The 20625-nt window shown below is 37.9% G+C and overlaps 2 protein-coding genes across 2 annotated transcripts in view; both read right to left on the bottom strand.

Moving 5' to 3' along the window:
• Positions 1-6: 6 nt before the first annotated feature.
• On the bottom strand, positions 7-6133 carry LOC136276868 (low affinity immunoglobulin epsilon Fc receptor-like). Its single transcript, XM_066171907.1, has 7 exons — positions 6043-6133; positions 5216-5402; positions 4435-4586; positions 3519-3566; positions 2607-2846; positions 1013-1266; positions 7-92 (listed from the first exon to the last, which is right to left on the bottom strand). The coding sequence occupies exons 1-5, from the start codon at positions 6131-6133 to the stop codon at positions 2812-2814; spliced, it is 513 nt and encodes a 170-aa protein (XP_066028004.1). The 3' UTR covers positions 7-92; positions 1013-1266; positions 2607-2811.
• A 5070-nt stretch (positions 6134-11203) lies between these two features.
• LOC136277404 (uncharacterized) overlaps positions 11204-20625 on the bottom strand; it is a 16257-nt gene continuing 6835 nt past the window's right edge. The window contains exons 6-10 of the mRNA XM_066159435.1: positions 19327-19707; positions 14375-14614; positions 14065-14097; positions 12811-12948; positions 11204-11800 (exon numbers count right to left, since the gene is read on the bottom strand). Of these exons, the coding sequence (XP_066015532.1) occupies positions 11349-11800; positions 12811-12948; positions 14065-14097; positions 14375-14614; positions 19327-19707 (1244 nt within the window). The 3' untranslated portion in view covers positions 11204-11348. The remainder of the gene's footprint in view (positions 11801-12810; positions 12949-14064; positions 14098-14374; positions 14615-19326; positions 19708-20625) is intronic.

Below are 20625 nucleotides of genomic sequence, written 5' to 3'. Positions count from 1 at the left end.
AGTTGGAAAACATTAAAAAAGCTCACCAGGCTGTAGGTCATAAGTTGAAAGAGTTGGAAGAGTTGAAAGATTTGGAAGAATGGGAAGAGCCTCTGTGAAATACAAAGAAAAACCCTCAGTATATGCGAGTGAGCTAAATGGCATTAATTAAGTGATTATTCTTGAAAATACAACCTAGACAAATAATTTCATTAGGAATTGAAAAAGCATACACGGAGAGAGAGTATAAGCTAAAAAACTATGTACATCTCTTAACCTAATTCACACATTTCCTTATTTTCTATGCATATGTAGTTGTTTTTATGGTTATCCATTATTTACATTTTATCACTCGATCATAAACTTATATTATTCAAACTACTATTAATGTTGGTCATGTGGCCGGACTACATCTTTAACAGTCATTTCCATCAACCCCCTTCACTAAATATTTTTCACAACATAGGGATTTGTATGAAGAAAAGCCCAAAAAATTACAATAAAACGAAACAAGCATGTCTCTGTTCAAATACCAAAACTGGTCATCTGCTACCCCAATCATATTCAAAACTAAAATCAATTGCGACTTGATCACCCTCGTTTTCCAGCGCTTCATGAAGTTTGCTTGTTTTTATTTCGAGTTTGCATTATATGCCTCCCCGTGATATTTTTCTTCCTTTGTCAGTTTGGCTGTTGAGATTGCTTTGGTTTTGATTACACAACACTCAATCAAAAAGTGCCCTAATGTGACATACCATACGTGCCTCCTTTGCCCACAGGACGCACTTACAGAGGCTGATGCCGTTAGAACCTAGGACATATGTCACCTATGACCCCAACGTTTCACAATGCCTATTACACCGATGATTTTTTTTCAAAGCTTGAAGATGACCTGTCATCGGAAGGCGTTGGGTTCCCTCTTTTCCTACGTCAATTTGACATCTTTAAATTAACTTATTTTGAGTGAACATTTTTTTCTCGATGGTTGTGTACTTTATAGCCAGTTTATAAAATCATTTTCTTCTTAACAAACCTATCTCACAGATAAACCCGTTCCTCTGACTACATGACGCAGTCCTCCATCTTCCTTCATCTTTATGAGGATTCATGAGTACGCATTCCATGGACTGGTTATGTTTTGAGGGTTCATTGACATTCCAGTTGGTGTATCTACGATGACTATTATCTGTCCGAAGGAATGTATCCTCCCATATCAAGCCATAAAGGCCAATCCAAAAATCAGTGCTGTTTTCTCGAACGATAGCATTCAAGAATGCCTGTTCTCGCCTGGAAAATGAAAAGCCATAACCTCTTTTAGTTCGATTTAGTTTCGGTTAATAAACTCGTCTTCCAATTTGTTTGGACTCAACAACTGCTTAGTCTTAGTTGGAACGAGCACCCACTTAAGGGAAAATGAAATTATTTCATCTCTAATCAGCATCTTTAAAAATGCCTGAAAGTTTGAAAACAAACCAAAGAGCATGCCAGCCTCGGAGAAAGCAATATGAGTCAAAGTGGTTTAAAACGGTTTCGTTTTTATCAAACGCCAATTCTTTGATTAACTGATATTTCTATTTTTTTTTTAGTTGAACTGAAGGAAACAAAGAAATGTCTGAACGAATCTTGCTCAATCTTGATCAGCCAGGTACAAATTCATCTCTGGATAAGAGGATATGGAAGCAATTTTTCCCATTAGACAATCACAATATCTGTGGGTACCAATTAGGACTCTAGGACGACGTGACAGCAAACCGATTTCAGGAAGTAAAGTTGTATTCTACCTTCAGAAAAGATTGCACAGATGTGACAGATTATCATAAGAACATTACCCGACAAGCCTCGAGCACACCTCATCACGAAACAAAACAAAACACTGCATTACCAGTAGGTTGTCAACATAAAAGAGGATAGAGACGAGCTAAAATACCCAACCGTAGAAGGCTCAGACTAGAGCTGGGGTATAAACGCGTAACTTGTAAGATTAATAATGGTACTAGGACCAAGAGGAGTCCAATTCGGTCTGTAATCATACGAGTGATTGACAAAATCGGACGACCGCGAAGCGGGAGTTCGATTTGTTAATTACGAGTATGATTGCAGACAGAATTGGACAACACGAAGTCCTGTTATCAATTAATCAAAACTATAACAAAATTTGAGAAAGAAGCTGGACATCAGTTGTACGTTTTCATAAAAAAAAACTTACAGTTAACTCGGAGAAATGCGAGTCAACAGCGCGCGCACATGACGCGTTCTGTTCACAGTTACAAGGCCTGACGTGTTAACTGTCCCTTTGACTCAGACATAGTATGATGCTACTTTGGTTTAAAGATTAAATGAATGTGACCGAGAAGTTACAATTCATAGACCCAACGTTTCGACACTCCTGTCTAGTGCCTTCATCAGGGGTGATCAAATTGCTGCGACAAGGGGTTTTAATATGCTCACTAATTAGCTGCCTTTTTAACTGACGAGGTGTAAATGGGCAACAGATGATAAGCCACCATCATCACGAGTCTAATTACAAGCATGACGCAAACATTGTTTTATTAGCGCTCAAATCGGGCTGGTGATAACCAATCATGTTCGAGAATTTGTTGTAGTTTTGATTAAATATAAATACTCACCGATTATTCACTGTAACAAGGTCTCCATGCGTACTGGTGTTATTTCCTTTTCGACAAACATCCCTTGCTTTCTTCCAAGAAAGAAGAGGATCTGACAAGCTGCGGTAACAGCTCTTTTCATAGTTCATCCAGCCATCCTCACATCGTCCGAGGGCTTAGACACAGCAAAGACAAAAAACAATCGCCTTGGCCCATCTCAAACCTTTCATGTACCGAACTTAACTATCTCTTTGGGTGGGCCTAAAAGAAAAAGTTCGACAGAATAATATATAAACTCAATACGTCAAACTGATGCTATACAGTAAGATATGAGAATTATGGGGCGCGAAGAAATCTTTCAAGCATCGTGTTTTGCTCATAAAAGAAGCTTTCTTTAATGCGTTTCAAATTGGTGGCCAGTAAAAGTCTAATAAGTTTAAACTTCTAACACGTTTTTACTGTGTTAACCACTTGGATAATCATAGTTAAACAATTTTCTGCCTCCGCCTCATTAAACATTGTTCTAGGGAGTATTCAACACCGTAAAATATTTAAGGTGGTATGCGTGTCCCATTGGTCGATAGTGTGTTTAGACGAAAGTATCTTGCAAGGTCAGCTTCCTGAGCTTTCCATCTTCTTTTGTGGCTAAGTTATCAAAGGAAATGTCTTTTACTGCTGGAATATTAATAAATTTGCGACAAAATCTCCTCGGAAGATTAAACTCCTTAAAATTTTGTGTTCATTCCTGGATCAGCTAAATCGGAGATGATCGGAAAACTGTCATGCACAAGACCTCTGTCATCTAAGATATTCCGACAATTGAAAACCAGAAGTAGTAACTAAGCATTCTGGCTCTTGTCTATAAACACAAACATAGTAACAATATTGATAACAAAATACATAGTGTCTCTAACTAATGTCGATATTACTTACTTGGTTTAGGTTCCGAAGGATTCACATTTAAATCTGGTATGATGGTGTCTGTGAAACACATCATAAAAATATCGTTTAGTACATAACTTGTACAGAATTACTCTTTTGATCAGCCGTCACTTTCTAACAAAAACAATTTATGGAATATTTTGACTCAGACGGTTAGTAATGTGGTCGTCATCTGTTACTTCAAATGGATAGCAATGCTCCGCGGCGACGAGAGAAAAACTATGCCGGAAGAGCAAGCGTATGGAATTCAATGACAAGTTTTGAGACCCCGTTATCCTCGAATACTTTTTAAAGCGCCACTGAAACGAATTCTAACTTCCTTCAAACTAACGGAAAATTCCCGTCTCAAAATTAAATGTGCTAACAAATGAAATGTATACGACGTCGCAAGGTTTGCAGCTCGAAAGCGGAAGTCCTGACCTGTTGGAAAGTTGAAGAAAGGGAGAGGTAAAAAAGGTTAAGGTGTCACGTAACCGGTAGCGAAAGGCAAGTGAAAAGTAAAAATATAGTGCGAGAGTTGACTAGGGCACCGAGAACGTGGTCAGAGACTATACATATACCGGCGACTCGGTAAATATGATGAATAACTGTTGTTTTTATTTCACCAAATTTTAATTGCTTCTGCAAAAAAGTAAAATTAGAAATATGTTTCTTTGTTTTTCCGAATCAAATAACTTCGTGAAAGGATGGAATGCTTTCAAGTATTTGCAGGCTCGCTAAATTACCGTTGTTTTCCGAACAATAGACTTCTCATTACAGTGACAAAGGAGAGTGAAAAACAAAATAATGTATCAGCCAAAAATGTGATAAGTTTTACATGTCAGCTGGCATACTGTGGGTAACTTCTTCTTGGTCTGCTTGCAGACGTAGCACAGGTTGATACCGCAATTTAAGTCATTCCAACTACCTGCTAACCACGACCTTATTTCCACACAGTCCTCTTGGCCATGGAAATCATTTGGTTCGTTGTTGCTATAGCTTTTGTAAACAGATGATGACCCATCCGACCATTGGAAATTGCCTTCTGTCCTGAGGTCATTAAATCCAATCCAACAAGGACTACATAATAAAATTAATGATAAGAATAATTATAAAAATAATCATAATGACTATTATCTTATTAATGATGAACGACAGGTGAAATAAGTGCACAGAGAGTTGTACGATACAACGCACGAACTGAGTCAGGTCATAACCAGTAAGTCATATTTTCAGAATCATTCAGTGAGACAGTGCACAACTTTTCTCCATGCACGATTTTGAAAAAAAACTCAAATATTGGTTGTGTTGGGAGTTAGATTTACGCTTTAATAATGTAAGTTTCAACGCAATGAGAGTAAAAATGGAATCAAACTCAATTAATAGTCAATTGAACGCAAAGAAACCATCTGACAACAATAAACGTTTGTAAACATGTTTGTTTTCTCCTTGCGTCCATTCTTTCGCAGAAGTATGAGATTAATATGTCTCGCAACGTTTTCCGGTTTAAGAAGTAAGTGTTACACACAGTGCAACTAAGTTTCCCTTTTCCCAATGATTGCAAAAAATGCTGCAACAGTTCTTTACGCAATATTGAGCGTTACACTCCTTTGCAGGAACACATGTTCCCACCCCCCATTTCAAAAATTATGTTTTTCGACTTCTTTATATTTGGTAAGAATTTAGTAGGGGTATTAGACCGCGCTTACCCTGAGATGTGGCGTCCTATAAAGTCGTTCTCTGCAGCACTGTGAATGCTGACAAGGTCTCCTCCACGGATTCTCTGACATGCCTGTCGAGCGTCTTGCCATGCGACCCGGTTTGATTCAAAATTATTAGCAAAGTAGTAACACGTGTTATTCCAATGCATCCATCCAGGGGGGCAAATGTCAGGGGCTGTTGTAAAAGAAATGCCCATAAATAACAACCTTCCGTAATTTTCTCCCCGCCACGAAAACGAAAATAAAACGGTTAGCCACACGTATTGGATAAAGCATATCCTGTGTTCTGATTGGCTTCACGAGTTAGATAATGTGTATCCTGAGTTATGATTGGCTACACGAATCAGATAAATTGTATTCAGTGTTATGATTGGCTACACGAGTCAGATAAAGTGTTTCTTTGACGCACTGCCTTTTCAGGACATAAAACATATTTTGGTGCTGCCCATATCTCTACCATTTTTTAAATTAGATCAACCCTCTTCCACAGGCATAAGAATTCAAATGAAGTTGGATTAACTACGAAGAAAAGCAAATCCCAGAAGTGCTTCTTCGTCTACTTTCTCTACATCGAATTGACAATTGGAAGGTAGAATATTGTAGAGGGAGTAAAAACCCTCGTGAAAGCGACGGAAACTAAAAGCAAATCCAACTCACATACAATCCAGTTCTAAGAGTCGGTCTGCGTAAGCGGAGTGTTCTTACGCCAAGCATGCCAACATTAATCAACCTAAACTTAAATTTTTCCTTGATAGAAAGATTTTCACAACATGGTATTGCAGTTGAAAATGTTTTTTAAGTAGGTTCACACTCACCTGATCCAAACACATTCCTTGCATCGCAAATAACAAGAATGAACGGAACACAAACTATCAACGCTTTGAACAAGTGCGAAGTGAGTATCATGGTGTCTGCGTGAGTCCAAGTGAGACTGAAAAGAAAACAAATACTCAGTAACATGGAAGATACTGGAAACCTAAATAATTGTCAGCGCGGATGCTATACGGCTCGGTATACACAAAATAAAACATTCTGTTTGCTTACCTGTTATTATCAGAAAAGTATATTGAAGGAAAAACAAGAAACTCTGCGCTTTGGCCAGAAGTTCGAAAGCGAAACTGTTTTTGATACCAGCCCTGACTGATCCCTGGTTATATCAAAAACAGTATGGTCTTGCCTCAAGCAAACATTATGCAAATGATAATGTATCATTGTGAAAAACAAAGTCAAACATATAATGTTTAGATTAAACGTATAGATCTTGCTTGATGGTATTTTCCCACGTTTATGAAGGATTTGAAAAGCAGAACTATTAAATGGAAAATTCACGGTAATAAGTGTTAAAATTCTGATAAAAGTATCGCTTAAACGGTAGGACTAAGAAAAATCATTCGATCGTTTCCTTTATAACAGCCAGGCTTTTCAGGGACCATTGTCCAGTGCTTGTAATAGGTTTTGTTTCCAGGCCAGGCTACCAATCAGTCAAATCTAGTTGCCGAGAAAGCTTTTGGTGATGCTATCTTTAGGACGAGTCTATGACTCATGGTTTTTTCAGCTTGGAACATATAGTAATTATAGAGAAATGATATCGATCCAAGATAAGAAAAAACCTAAAAAACTCGTATAAGGCTCAGACCAGTATATTACATCATTAAAAGTTATTGCTTTTTCATATAAGAGCCGTTTTACACACCCCTTATATGATTGCTGTTCCTAAATGTTTTTTCTGCAACCTTGCAACCGAATGCACCCCATCTCATAAAGCAAGGTTACTTGGGATATATCTTAGAGTCAGCGTTAAACGAAAAGACAACTTTTATCTTATAAATCAAGAAATTCTATCTTGTATACCGGAAATTTGATTTCTGAGCTCTAAAGGACACAACGGCAGTCAATCTGTCAGTTCATGTCACGTTTTGTATCTCGACGAATTCTCGTAACAAAAATAGATTATTAAGTCTATATTTCTTAGCCCTCAGATTAGACGTTTTACTATATAAAACGTACTCTTAAGGAAACTATCCTCGCCCTGTTCAGAATTCGTTTAATATAACTTAGTAGCAGTGTCCTTAATCAAAATGAAACCGACTGATTCCTCTCCTCCTTTCATCGACATTCAAAATCCGAATTAGGAAAGAACTGATGCAATGCTAATGCAAAGATAGCAGTTATTTCGAAATTTTGGAGGCAAATTTCGCAAAGATTTCCGTCTTCAATTTTCTTAATTATACAATAAAAATGAAAACTAAAAAAAATAGGGCTTGGAATCTGCTACCCTTTGGTGTGGCCGCAGATGCACAATGAAAGTTGAGCTCCAAATATTTTCAACCATATCAGAACATATTTGATGATAGAAAATAAGAGGCCAATAACACAGTAGTAACAATCTGCATCATGGTTAAGTTTCAAACCATATTTTACTGGGACACTGGCTCGGTGATCAATGAGAAGCATATTTATCCAGTTGTAACCAAATTATCCTTGTTCTTTTTTCCTTCCCAAAAGAAATTGCACGTACCTTGTGTTATGTTTCCGTATTGTCAAGGTTGAACATGACGAGTTCGCCTTACTTTGACATTGCTTTAATCACCAAATTTTACCGCAAACGAGTCATGTTTCTTTCAATTAGTTTTTCATGAGATTTGTGAATTAAAGAGCTTAATGATTCGAGATCAAAATGCCGCGGAACTGAAGGACAAAATAGATTCTTCAAATTGAAATTGTTATTCTGCTGGAGGAATGTGATTCAAAGTGTAACGCAAATTCTGTATAAGACATGATTCATTTTCTTGTGAGACGAAAATATGCTGGATGCTGAAAAGCGTACTTTAGGATATCAAGACATTGTTTCCACAGTTATTGCTGAAAAGCTCAAATTTCAAGTGCTTTTCAGAGTGAAACCTTTCTCCAAGGTAATAACTGATTGACTATTGAAATTTTAATCGTGAAAGTGTGATGCTTGACATTTTTTGCTAACACATAATTCTCAGCTACTAAGTATAAGACCATCCTTAAAGTGAATTTAAGTTTTTCCTTTCAGTTTTTTCCACTGAGAGGAGAATATACATGACAGCCTGTTGAAATGTAAAGTTCTGTCTCGTGTCCTTATCATGAAGAGTTTCACCTTGACTGTTTCGAAAGAGGATCATCTCACAACTTCCGTTTGATAACGAGAAGGGTTCGCCAGAGTCACGAGAAAAAAATGAAAGGTTTATTTTTTCACACAAAGAAAAGCTTCCCGCATGATAGACAACAATACAAGGTGGAAGTCTTAAAAAAAAAAAACCCAGATGCATATCTGCACGTACTCAGCTCTTGTAATGGTAAATTATTGACGAAGTCTAAATACGATTTTCACATCTATAGTTTTATGTGCAAGTGAAAGGCACGTGAAAATCATTTCAAAAGCATGCGAAAATGTTGTCGCTGATACCTAGTGTTTTCATATGTTTTTCAATGTGTCTTCCTTGAAGCTTACATGTAAAACATCTTGTAAGCAAGCATGCCGCCAGAGCATTGACAATGATTTGTGACTGGAAAGACCTTGAAATTTAAAACTGAGGCCTCTAAAGGCGCGCCCAATGAATTATCTAAATATCAAAAGGATCAATATTTACGTTGTTTGGGTTTCTCGTTGAATAGACCCCTGCATAACAATCCTTGATCTTATCGGCCTTATCAATACTTACCGATCAAGTAAGTATTGATCTTAGAAGAAAACTAATTTTCTTACATGCTATAGAGGATTTGATACAAGGGTCGTGAACTTCATCAGAGACTTAAAATCAACATGGCATACCCTAGACCAAGACCGTCAGTAGCAAATATATTAAGAAGATCCACGTCAATCTCAATATACACAACTATGTACCGTTCTGTGATGTGTTCATTTGTGATTGAATTTCAAGCATGGGTATATAAAATGTTGCGGTGTTCGCTGTCTTAAACGGCGCCAGATCTTTTCTTTCAGCAAAACGCGAGAATGGAGCGTAGAGCTCGAAGCAGAAACGTGGATAATTTGTCTAAGGGGTTTCCACTCTCAGACTGCGCAAAATTTTGGAGATTTCATAATGTTGTTTCGTAGAGGACGACCAAGATATTTACTAAAGAAATAAAAAATGCACCGAGTGCATTTTTGAGTTCTATAAGCAGGCGGAAGACTTCGTTATTCGTCAGCTACAACAGCTCAAAACCAATAAAGCTATCGGTCTCGATAACATCAGCGTACGTCTACTGAAGGATTCAGCCACAGTTATCAGTGCCAGCCTAACTAGATTATTCAATCTTTCCCTTGAAACTCGCATCTTCCCTTATCTTTGGAAATTTGGAAAAGTTACAGCATTATTCAGAAAAAGGTGACCGCTGCCATGCTTACAATTACAGGCCCATTACTGTACTGCCAACAATAAGTAAAATCCTAGAAAAAGCCGTGCACATCCAACTGTATGCTTATCTTGAGAATAATGAGATCATTACATCCAAACAATTTGGTTTCAGACCAAAGTTATCAACCGGGACAGCTTTAGCCCATCTCACAGACAATATCCTTCAGAATACGGACGCTGATTCCTTCGTGGGTGCTTTTTTTTTAGACCTATCTAGGGCATTTGATACAGTGGATCATCACTTGCTACAACGAAAGCTGACGAACATCGGTCTTACCAGTTCTACCCAGTGGTTTAAATCGTATCTCACAGACTGTTTCACCCTAGATTAATTAACTACGCGTGAAAACAGAACAATCGTTGATAACCTATAATTGAACAACCACAAAACGAAACTATCATTAGTTGATCTTGCATGAGACGCAACGAACGTTGAGGACAACCATCGGGTAAATATTTCCTCTCTTTGGAATGGTAATTTAGTTGAATCCTTACTCATCATAATCGCTGTGTATTTTTGCCATAGATTTCGAACGCACATGTGTATTAACAGATATTAAAGAACACACTTTGAAACCGTTGGTTACAGCAATACATTTGTTGTCTACAACAATACACAAACAGGTCACAACTCACATCGTGAGTTGGAAATGCTCACTCTAGAGCTACCGAAATGCCTGTCGGGGTACCTCAAGGTAGTATATTGGGACCTTTACTGTTTTTAATTTACGTGAATGATCTTCCGGATTGTCATCTGGTGATGAGTGATATTATCCTTTACGCGGACGATACTGTAATCTATTACTCAACCAAAAATGTCGGTGATCTTGAACATCACATCAATGGTGACTTACGAACAGTGTCTGAGTGGTTCTCTAGAAATCTCCTTACTCTAAATATATCCAAGTGCAATTTTGTTATCTTTGGAAGTCCTCAGAAACTGAATCACATTCAAGATATTTTATTTAAAGTAGAGGTCACTTGTACTGAGAGAACACAATCGTTCAAGTACCTAGGCGTGACATTCAACCAATCCATGTCATAGGCAGATCACATCGATGCTATCTGCACGAAGATTAATCAAAGGATAGGCCTAATCAGGACAATCAGGAACGTATTGCCACTACAAACTAGAGTTAACTTGTACAATACCCTAATCCTCCCTCTTTTTGATTACGGAGATGTTATATGGGGGGACAAGAACAATGACATCATTTTAACTTCGATTTTATCAAAAATCAAGCTGTCCATTCATATAACACAAGACGTCCCAATGATCTTCGTTTGCCCCTTCCTCGAACTAACTGGGGTAAACAAACATTTATCTATCAAGCTGCGAAGGACTGAAACAGTCTTCCAACTGATCTGAAAGAAACATCTCTTATCTATTTTTAAATCCAAGCTGAAAACTTTTTTAAAAGATTTTGATTAATTTTAAACTTTGATATTTCGATTAGTTACCGATTTTGAAATTTTGACTCTTTTTAAATTTATTTGTAAACACATTTTATTTTATTTATTTATTTATTATTATTATTATTATTATTTCAATTAAGGTAATTAATTTAGTTAATTAGTTAATGAGGTCCCACTGAAAAACGCTGTGGCGTGTTGGTCTCCCTTGTTAAATATTATTATTATTATTATTATTATTATTATTATTACAAGTTTCGCCAAGTTTCGAGTTAGTTACCGCACATACAAAAGTAGGTAAAACCTCATTATCAAAAAGCTTGTTACAAAATCTGTTCCTGTAATAAATCGCTAGGGATCGTTAAACATTGAACCAATTTTCTTTCCCAGTGTTCCTTTTCAACATTCTTTGAAAGGTCTATGAAGCTCCTCTTTCGCAGCTCCTTTGGGAGTTTTCCTCTGCCAACGTCATCAAGTTTGATGACGACCAAACTGTTATCTTTCCTTGCCATGTGTCGCTGAAGTGCGTAATCCATTTCAGAACCGCAATAATTGCTATTGAAAAAGTTATTAGACACAACAGCTATCGTTTTTCTTGACTTGTAAACACTGTTAACCATATTTTCACGAAAAGGTACTCCGACAACGAAATCTCTGTAGTGTACACAGCATTTAAAACCGTGCTTTTCCTCCAAAGTTGGAATTAGAGTTTTAGTCACCCAATCCGAGTCTTGGGAGCTAAAAATAACGAACGCGTCGTATTCAAATTCAAGTTCTGAAAGCAAAATTAAGGATATGTTGCTGGCTGACAGTTCTATAGTAAAAATTTATAGGAGTCAGATTTTGACTCAAAACCAGTTAAGGTGATTCCTCAGAAAAACTGAAATAAAGTTATGAAACGATTCTCTTTTTAACTTTCCTTAAAATGTTCCCTACCAATGTCTGTTTCGAAAAGTACAATTTAAAAGGTTGGTCACCGTGCTCGTTTAAGAGATATGATGGGCCAAACTTGCCCCATTTATGCCTGTTCTGGCACTGATCATGTGCGTCATTTCATTGATTCGCGGCACATTTTGCTGCAGCTGGAAGCAAGGCTGGCTAAAGTAACATTTTAAAACTGAAAATCTCGATAGGTTGAAAGTCTTGAGCGTATTGAACAATTTGATTAAAGTAACATTTTAAAATTGAAAATCTCGATAGGTTGAAAGTCTTGAGCGTATTGAACAATTTGATATGTAATGAAAAAATCACGCAATTTTAAACGACCTCAACTCAAAACGTTCCTCGAGTCGTTGTTTTTAAGTCATAATTTGCATCGTCGAGTAACAGTCTGTGCACGATTTTAGTAATATCTTTTTTTCCAATTCGATGAATGTTTTTTAATTTGCCCAATTTAAAGGGGGAAATTTATACATAATAATTATGCAATTAAAAAAATATAGGTCACCATGCTAGTTCACGAGCTAAAGACCATCCTATCTCATTACCCAGTCCACTTATTGAAAAACAATACCGTGTTCTCGGAATATGCGCGCGCTTACTTGCCTGATTACGTAATTTTTAAGGCCAATACAGGATGCACAGTTCAATGCTGAGGAATCACCTTAACAATATTAAAAATATGGACTGGCACCGTTAAAATTCATAATGAGATCAAAGGGCGTTCTCTGCCTCAAACACGCGAGCTTTCGGCTTTCAGTACATAGACTACACAAACTAAGAAGTAAAAAAGAGATCTTTAAACCTCTAAAAAAACTACTGACCTCTCTTCCAAGTTAGACTTACCTAACATTGAAATTGAATCGTTCACTGGCTCCTTAGTTCGGGATCGAGAGCGCCAACAGATAAAAGATAAAGCGGCTACGGTAATTAGCACGCCTGCCGAGACGATTCCGGGGACAAGAGCATCGCGAGTCTTCTCACCTTAGGAACGAGATACGTTTCCAGGTTATCATTTCTAATCATCAAAGACTTCATAAACAATAGAAGTCAGGAGGAACTAGAAGATAAACATGCAAGGTAACACTGGGAGCATGGTTTTGACGAGATGAGTTGGTGTTTGAAAAGGTCATAGACAGAACTACACAGACTCCCCTGCGTGGTTTTACGTTTGCGACGCAAAAGCCTTTAATTAAAGCTTCGCTCTGAGTATGTCTTTGAGCGATTTACCTCTTTTATGATATAATCGGAGGCGTTTTGTAAATTGTTTTCAGCAGCGGCTGATTTTGGATGAGGTTCCATTCTTGCATCAGTATTTGTTTTAAATTTTTAACCCCTGGGTGGTATGCTGTCACAAAAGGCAATATTTTGCCTGTCGTTTTTTTGGTTTGTTTTTTAAGTGTCGACTGCCTTGCGGCAAACGAGACCTCAGTTAACGTTTTTTCAATTAGGCTTTTTGGGTAACCACGTGCTTCAAGTCGTGTTTGGAAGTTACACATGGCCTCCTGGAAATTTCTTTCCGAGGAGTTTGTTCTTAGAAGTCTGATAGCTTCTCCTTTAATAAAGCCTTTCTTAACACCTGGCGGATGGCAAGATGAATAGTGTGTATATTGAAAGGTCTCGGTCAGTTTGTAGTGAGTTTTGACGTCGAGGATAGCTTCGTTTTGGAATCTTTCACCTTTGTAGACAACCGTGTCTAAGAATGTGATTTCAGTCTCTCTACTCTTTTCTACTTCTTGACTATCTGCTTCAAAAGTAAGGAGCTACACAATAAAGGCATTTGTAATCCATACTGGGAAACATTGGCCCAGGTCATCGCAGTATGGACCAACTGCAGCGAGGTCCTTACAAAAAACGACCAGGGGCCAATATTCCCCATTGTGGCTCGAGCAAGCGAGGTTATTGAGTTAAATCTGTTCTTGAATTTGCTTACTTATCAAAACAAAAATACACGGTGTGTGACCGTTTCAGTGGAAACAGTCCGTATGGCAAAAATACGGACCAAGTAAGAACCGATCAGAACACTCGGATCTACCTCAAGACTACCTTGCTATCTAATAAGTAGAAGTAATTAAGTTATATTATATCAATGAACTGTACCTCTTGAAACATTTGTTGGTGAAGCCGTTGGATCTGAGCAAAAGAAAAAAGCTGTTTTTTAACACAACAACTACCAATGACCAGTATCCCAGGGCTAATAAACAAATTCCTTTCTTTTTCATATCATACTTGCAAAACGTTTCCTTTAAACTCAAAAGCTGTACAAGAAGACAACTTTATACCAAGATACAATTTTCAACTACATAGAACATAGAGCATAGAAACTACATAGAACATTTAAATATCAAATAGTTTAACACAAGCATCTTTCACACCTTCTCATTCATGAATGAACTATTTCTATACTCACCACATCCTCTCTCATCGAATCCATCACCACAATCGTTTTTTCCATCACATTGCAAATGACCTTTTACGCAGTCTCCATCACAGCGAAACATTTCTTTTGAACAAACCAGAGGAGCCGTCGTTGGACATCCGTTTTCATCTGACCTATCATGGCAATCATTAAGACCATCACACTTCCAAGACAATGGAATACAACTTTTATCGGCACAAGTAAACTGGTCTGCTTGGCAGGTTTTGGCTTCTAAAAGAAAGAAAAATAGGCTGTATTTTAATAACTAATTACACTCTTAAAATCATGTATCTACCATATTATCAGAACTACAAGGAAATGAGGATAAACTAACATTTGCAAGAGAAGATCAATTTTCAAAGCTCAGTCGATAATGTACTGTAAATGAAATGAAAATGTTTATCTCCAAGGATTAAGTATATCAACATCGTCTGTATGAAACTTGGCCATTCCTGGTATTTGATTTGTTTGACCGCGTCAAGATTAAGGCGTCTCCATTCCATTTAGATTAGTTGTCATTCAAACAGTCAATCAAGCTGCTGACCATATCTGTCCGCCAACGGAACCTTTTCGATTGTGGGGGAGAAGTTTAAAAATGGCGGAGTCTAAAAGTCGAATTTCCGCACATTTCAAGACAACTTTTGAAAGGTTAAAGGGTAACTGACGCCAAATTTTTTTTTCCTCTTTTTTTTGTTCCAATACATTCCTCTTAGGTTAAAGAATCCAAAATGGGCAAATTAACGATATATTGTGCAAAATCAAATTTCCTACATTTTTTTTACGCTTAATCGACGGCCATTTTGGAAACGGTTCGATTCAGGTCACGTGATGTGATACGTCACACGTGTAAGGCAGTGAAAAGTGTTATGTCATGACCTGAAAGTAACAAATTCGTCCCGGCTATTCAGTTGCTGCCGAAATTTACGAGCGGAAAAAAAATAAGATTTGTTCGATTCTGATATAGGTCACCATTTAGAGACTACGAAATACGAAGTGAGAAATAACATAACGAAGGTTGAATAATCGAAACGCGACGGATCGCGTGTCCGTATTCAGAGCCACGGGTAATTTGCACGCCATTCCAAACAGCTGTAAAAATATATATGTTCCCACAATTTTCCCTCTTAACCACTATCGATTCCTATACTCAAAAAAATGCTTTTTAATTCCAAGCCGAAAAGTATTTGTCTTTAGATTTTGTCTGGTGTATATCACTGTGACCTCAGGCCCATCGGTTCACGAGTTAGCGTGACTAAACGCAAAGTATTGTCACGTATTAGGGGAGGTCGTCATCTGGTTTCGTGAACGAAACTCTCCTTCCACGGTCCGGAAATGAACAAGATCTATCCTTTTTTAAATATTTTTTTTAATGGAGACTAGTGAGCAGCACAAAGGAAGACTTCCTACTGTGGTAACTTTTTGTTTATTTCTTTCGACGCGTTTCGTCTCTAACTGAGAGTTCTCCAGGAATGATTACAACTAACATTGAGCAGCATATATAGCACATTCGTGTGCCTAAGTTTAATTAACTTCCAATGGAAGTGTATAATAACAGAAACATGCTGTAAACGGATGTTACAAGAATCGCCTTGTTATGAGCGCCACACTCAGCGTTGGTTCTCATTTGCGACCGGAAACATGATGAAATCAATCCTGTCCGAAAGGTTACTCGTTTCAAAAATGTACCAATGTCAGCTGAGTGAACAGTAAATTACTCGCGCTCAGTATCATAAATAAAACAAGCCGACAGCCTGAGAGAGGAAACCATTAAAGCACAAGTCACGGGACTACCTTGTACCTTCCGTTTAAAACGCAGTGCTTTGGTAAAAAAAAGGGACCGAGTCCGCGACAAACTCGTGCTACGGAAATAAAAAGCACGTAATCTTTCTCAAACTACGAACTGAACTTAAAAAAAAAAAAAAATATATATATATATATATATATAGATATATGTATATATTCACGCTCAAGTTATCCAAAACTGTACAACTCTTAGCCGCGTTGATATTTACAATAAGGACGGAAAACAACAGAATCTGAAACAAAGAAAACAAAACAAATGTAGAGGGAGTCAGCCTTCACCAGTTTCCTCAAACCCTAGATGCTGGACAATACATCTGGCTTCTGCCTGCAACTGTCCACTGTAACATCCTCAAAATTTTAATTTTTGACCACATCCACTTCTTGGCAAAAGATGTTTTCTTCCTCCCTCCACATTGTTTGGCAGTTTCCACACTGACACCTTGTAATAAAAAAATCAGTAAAGTAGCAATTTTTTTCACGATGTCGAATAGAAAAAATAGAGACCACAACTTGTGTGATTGATTTCACCAAAAGGAACAGCTATCAGCTCTATAAATGTCACAAACGTGAGAGATAATTCAAACTTTAGGCTACTTTACTTTATTTACAATTCTACATGTACGAATGCTATTTTTTGCTGCATCGTGTATTAAAGTAAAACCCGAGAAATCTTCAATCGTTCGTCAAACTCAACACAGGAATACTTAAAACCGATTCAATCGCGTGTGAACGAGTATAATCGTAAATGCACTCACCATTTTCGCTTTCTTGATTGAGGCGGCCGCGGCGCACGGGCTATGGATCCTCCTTTGACTCTTGCGCTCTATTTTAGGCTACGTTCGTCCTGGCGGTTCAAATTGCCAGGGTCTGATTTCACCAACAGATTCATAAACCCTTTCATTATGTTCGCCTTCCATCGAAGCCTCAAAATCCGAATAATCAGACCCCGAAATAGAACTGCTTTCACTCGAAGTACTATCCGCCATATTTACTTTGCTTAACGTACACACGTGTGACGTGAAGGTCACATTAACAAAATCGAAGCGTTTATGGTGGATGACTCACGAAGCTACATTTAGGACAGTTTTCCCGGCGAAAAAAGGCACAAAGAGGCATTCAAAGCACCTTGTATCTGTTTCAAAGTGTTAGCCGAGGTATTTAAACAGTATTCCGAAAAAGTGACTTGTTAGGCGTCAGTTACCCTTTAAGTTGGTCTTTGGAATCTTATAATGCGGTCAAATGACTACAAGGTGAAAGAGATAATCAAAGTGCTCTGTGAGCAAACTCGTGAATTGACACATGATTTTGACACATGATGTTTAATGTTATCTGGTTTAGGGAATTTTGTGGTTGATTGTCATATCTAGAGTACGAGCAGTAGTTCAGTGTTCGCTAGTGTAGCAAAGAAACAAAATAACGTTGGGATAAGAAGGCATTACAATTGAAATGATCATGCTATTACATTTGACAAGGTGGATGATGTCATGTGTTTTAAACGTCTATCATTTTTGTTTCTGGTTCAAAAGAAAAGGTTGGAAGTAAATGTGGGTGAAAAGTGAAATTTACTGTCTTTCGTTGTAAATATAAGAAAATCAAGGCAATACTGTCTTAATGAGAACATTAATGATTCCCTCTTTATCAAATCAGACAAACTGGAACGAGTTTTGAGTGATGTAACTAAGCCAAGCCTGCCACCGTCATTTTGGATCTCCGCCTGGGTAGATTTAAGTCACGTGCTAGGCAAAGTATAATCAATAACAAGATAGAATTTCATTTCAGGCCTATTTATCAATTTTGTGGTGTGTAACTTTCGCATTTTAGTACGTTGTATGTATGAAACTTAAAAGAAAATTGTTCTTTAAAAATTCACTGAAAATCGGTAGCTAAAATTGTTTGTTTAGGTGTTATCTGATTTTCGTGTTAACTTGTAATTTCGTCAGTCGCCGGCATCTTTTGTTGCTTCACACAGGAAAAACACACGCGACGAAACGTAATGATCAATTTTGTCCTCAATCTCACGCCATAACAGAAAAAGCTTTTGAACATCTGTAAACTTCAAGCGCTTCGCAGTAAGTAATATTTTCAATGAATCTTCGGATTGTTTTCGAGTTCAAGGATTGTAAATTACAATTTTATGAAAAACGAAGGTTGTTCTGTTATTTCAGTGTGAATCCTTGCATGCCTGCCAGTCGCTAGCGCCGCTTGTTGAAACTAAAAAGAAAAAAAAACTCTTTTAAGATTATCATTGGCTTCTTTTTCACCCCACCACTATTCTTAGCAACAAAGGTTGCCATTTCTTCTGTTTACTGCTCGCTAAAAACTATCAAATGCACTCAAAAGCCTAAAATCTAAAAAAAGTTTACAGGAATCGACCAATCGAGCGAGCGAGCGAATGCCATTCCCCACATGGTATCTAGAACTCGCTCTTGCGCATGCGCACAATTCACGAGTTAAAAACTATGTTTTGTGGAACAAGAACCTCCTTTACATAACCTCGTCAATGATTAGATAACATTCACATTCAATTCTTCCAGAAACCTCAACCGCATTGGGTTGAACTTACCTTCAACAATCAACCTCACTGTGCAATTTGCTGTTCCATAACTATTGGAAGCCACGCAAGAAAAGTTTCCACTGTCTGATTTAACAACATCCGCTATTCGCAAATACCTGACAGCCCTCAAATTATATCGAACAAAGGACAAACCCACCAAAAATTGATCCAAATTCTCCCCCAGCGAGAGGATGCCTGCATCCATCTCTACCCCTGGGTGGGAGAGGTACTGTGAGAGTAAAGTACCTTGCCTGCGAACAACGGGCCGGGTATCGAGCCCGCAAACCAGAGCACGTACCACCATATCGCCCACTGAATATTGGTTCTTTATCTTCTATATCTCCCTTGCCGCTCCCAAACCCTTTTTAACCCTTTACCTTCCATGAGTAAGCAAGACAGAATTTCTCCTCTCAATATCAATACAGTACCAAGAAGAAAAGTGATGAGAATAGGAACTGTATGTCAGACAGAAGGGAGAATCACTAATGAGATTTTAGGAGTGAAAAGGGCTAACAGATAGTCTGGAGTGGGTTTCTGAAGTAACATAATCCATTTGCCTCAGCATGCTTACTCAATCACTTCCTACCTGAAGGAGATGGTGTAATGGGCCTTGTAGTCACATTAAGCGGGGTCTGACGTTGAACAGTTCCAACGATATTTTCAGCTTGGCACCAATATGAACCCGAATCAGCCACAGAAAGATTTTTCAAATTCAGGACTACCTTCCATTTAAGCCACGATACACCGCTACTAGGCAGTGTCTCCAGACGACTTTCAGACAAAGTTTGGTTGATTAAAGTGCCTAGATTGGTTTCATCTGGAACAAAGCTTTTGCTGAAATACCAAAAGAATTTCGTATTCTCATCCTTGGAAAGGACAATGGCGTGCATCTGCAAATCGGTTCCAGCATATTCAGGTTTTTTCTGTTCCCAAATAGATAAGATCTGAGGAAAACTTCGAATTTTCTCTATGAAAAAAGACAAAACAGAGTAAATGCCAGATAAAGGTCAAAACACAATCCGGTAGAGACTTTCTTGTCATGCAATGTTTCATTTTTATGACGGCCTATGGTAAGGAAAATCGTTTTACAGGTTAAAGCATATCCCACCGAAGTAGACTCGGCTATTTCTATCATATCAATTGAATCGTCGACCAATGAAATGGGTACTAGCATAGATGTGAACATCTCACGGCAATCGCGGATACCGCAAGTTAAACCGCATTCCTGAGCATAAAGTTAAATCAGGTAAGGGGGGCTAAATTACGACTGGCGCATGCGTAGGCATGAATCCAAGAAACTGGTCAAAAGCTCGGACCGTTAAAACCCATTCCTGGCATATACAGTAAAACCTCCATTAAGCAGTCACCCACGGGGAATGGTAACCGCTTGGTACTGGTTGACCACTTTAATACAGGTTCCACAGAAAAGGAACACTATAAAAAACGCCGTTATATGCCATAACTAAACTCTTAATGTACAAAAACCGGCTCAAAGATATTAAAAATTGATTTCGGGAGAGAAGTAATTAAATTTTAGTTGTAATAATATTCTTAGTTTTATTTGAGTAGTTCCGCTTTAGTGACCGTTCAACACAGCTGGAGGATAATAGAAGCAGGCCGTTGTGACTTACTCTAAGGTGACCACGACCGCTTAAGGCGAGTTATATAGGGGGTGTTTTGTTAAAATTGTACGGTAGTTTTATATAAGGGTCTGTTCCCAGCTACTGATATTGATCCACTAAGGTGACCACGACCGCTTAAGAGAGGTGACCACTTAAAGACGTAAAAATTACACTGATCAAGGGGAAACAAATTCGGGTCTACGACAACCGACCGCTTAATACAGGGTGACTGTTTAATACTTTACTGCTTAATACAGGTTCGA

This window comes from Pocillopora verrucosa, chromosome 1 (assembly GCF_036669915.1).
Source record: "Pocillopora verrucosa isolate sample1 chromosome 1, ASM3666991v2, whole genome shotgun sequence".
Lineage (NCBI taxonomy): Eukaryota > Metazoa > Cnidaria > Anthozoa > Scleractinia > Pocilloporidae > Pocillopora > Pocillopora verrucosa.
This window is presented reverse-complemented; position numbering and strand designations above follow the sequence as displayed.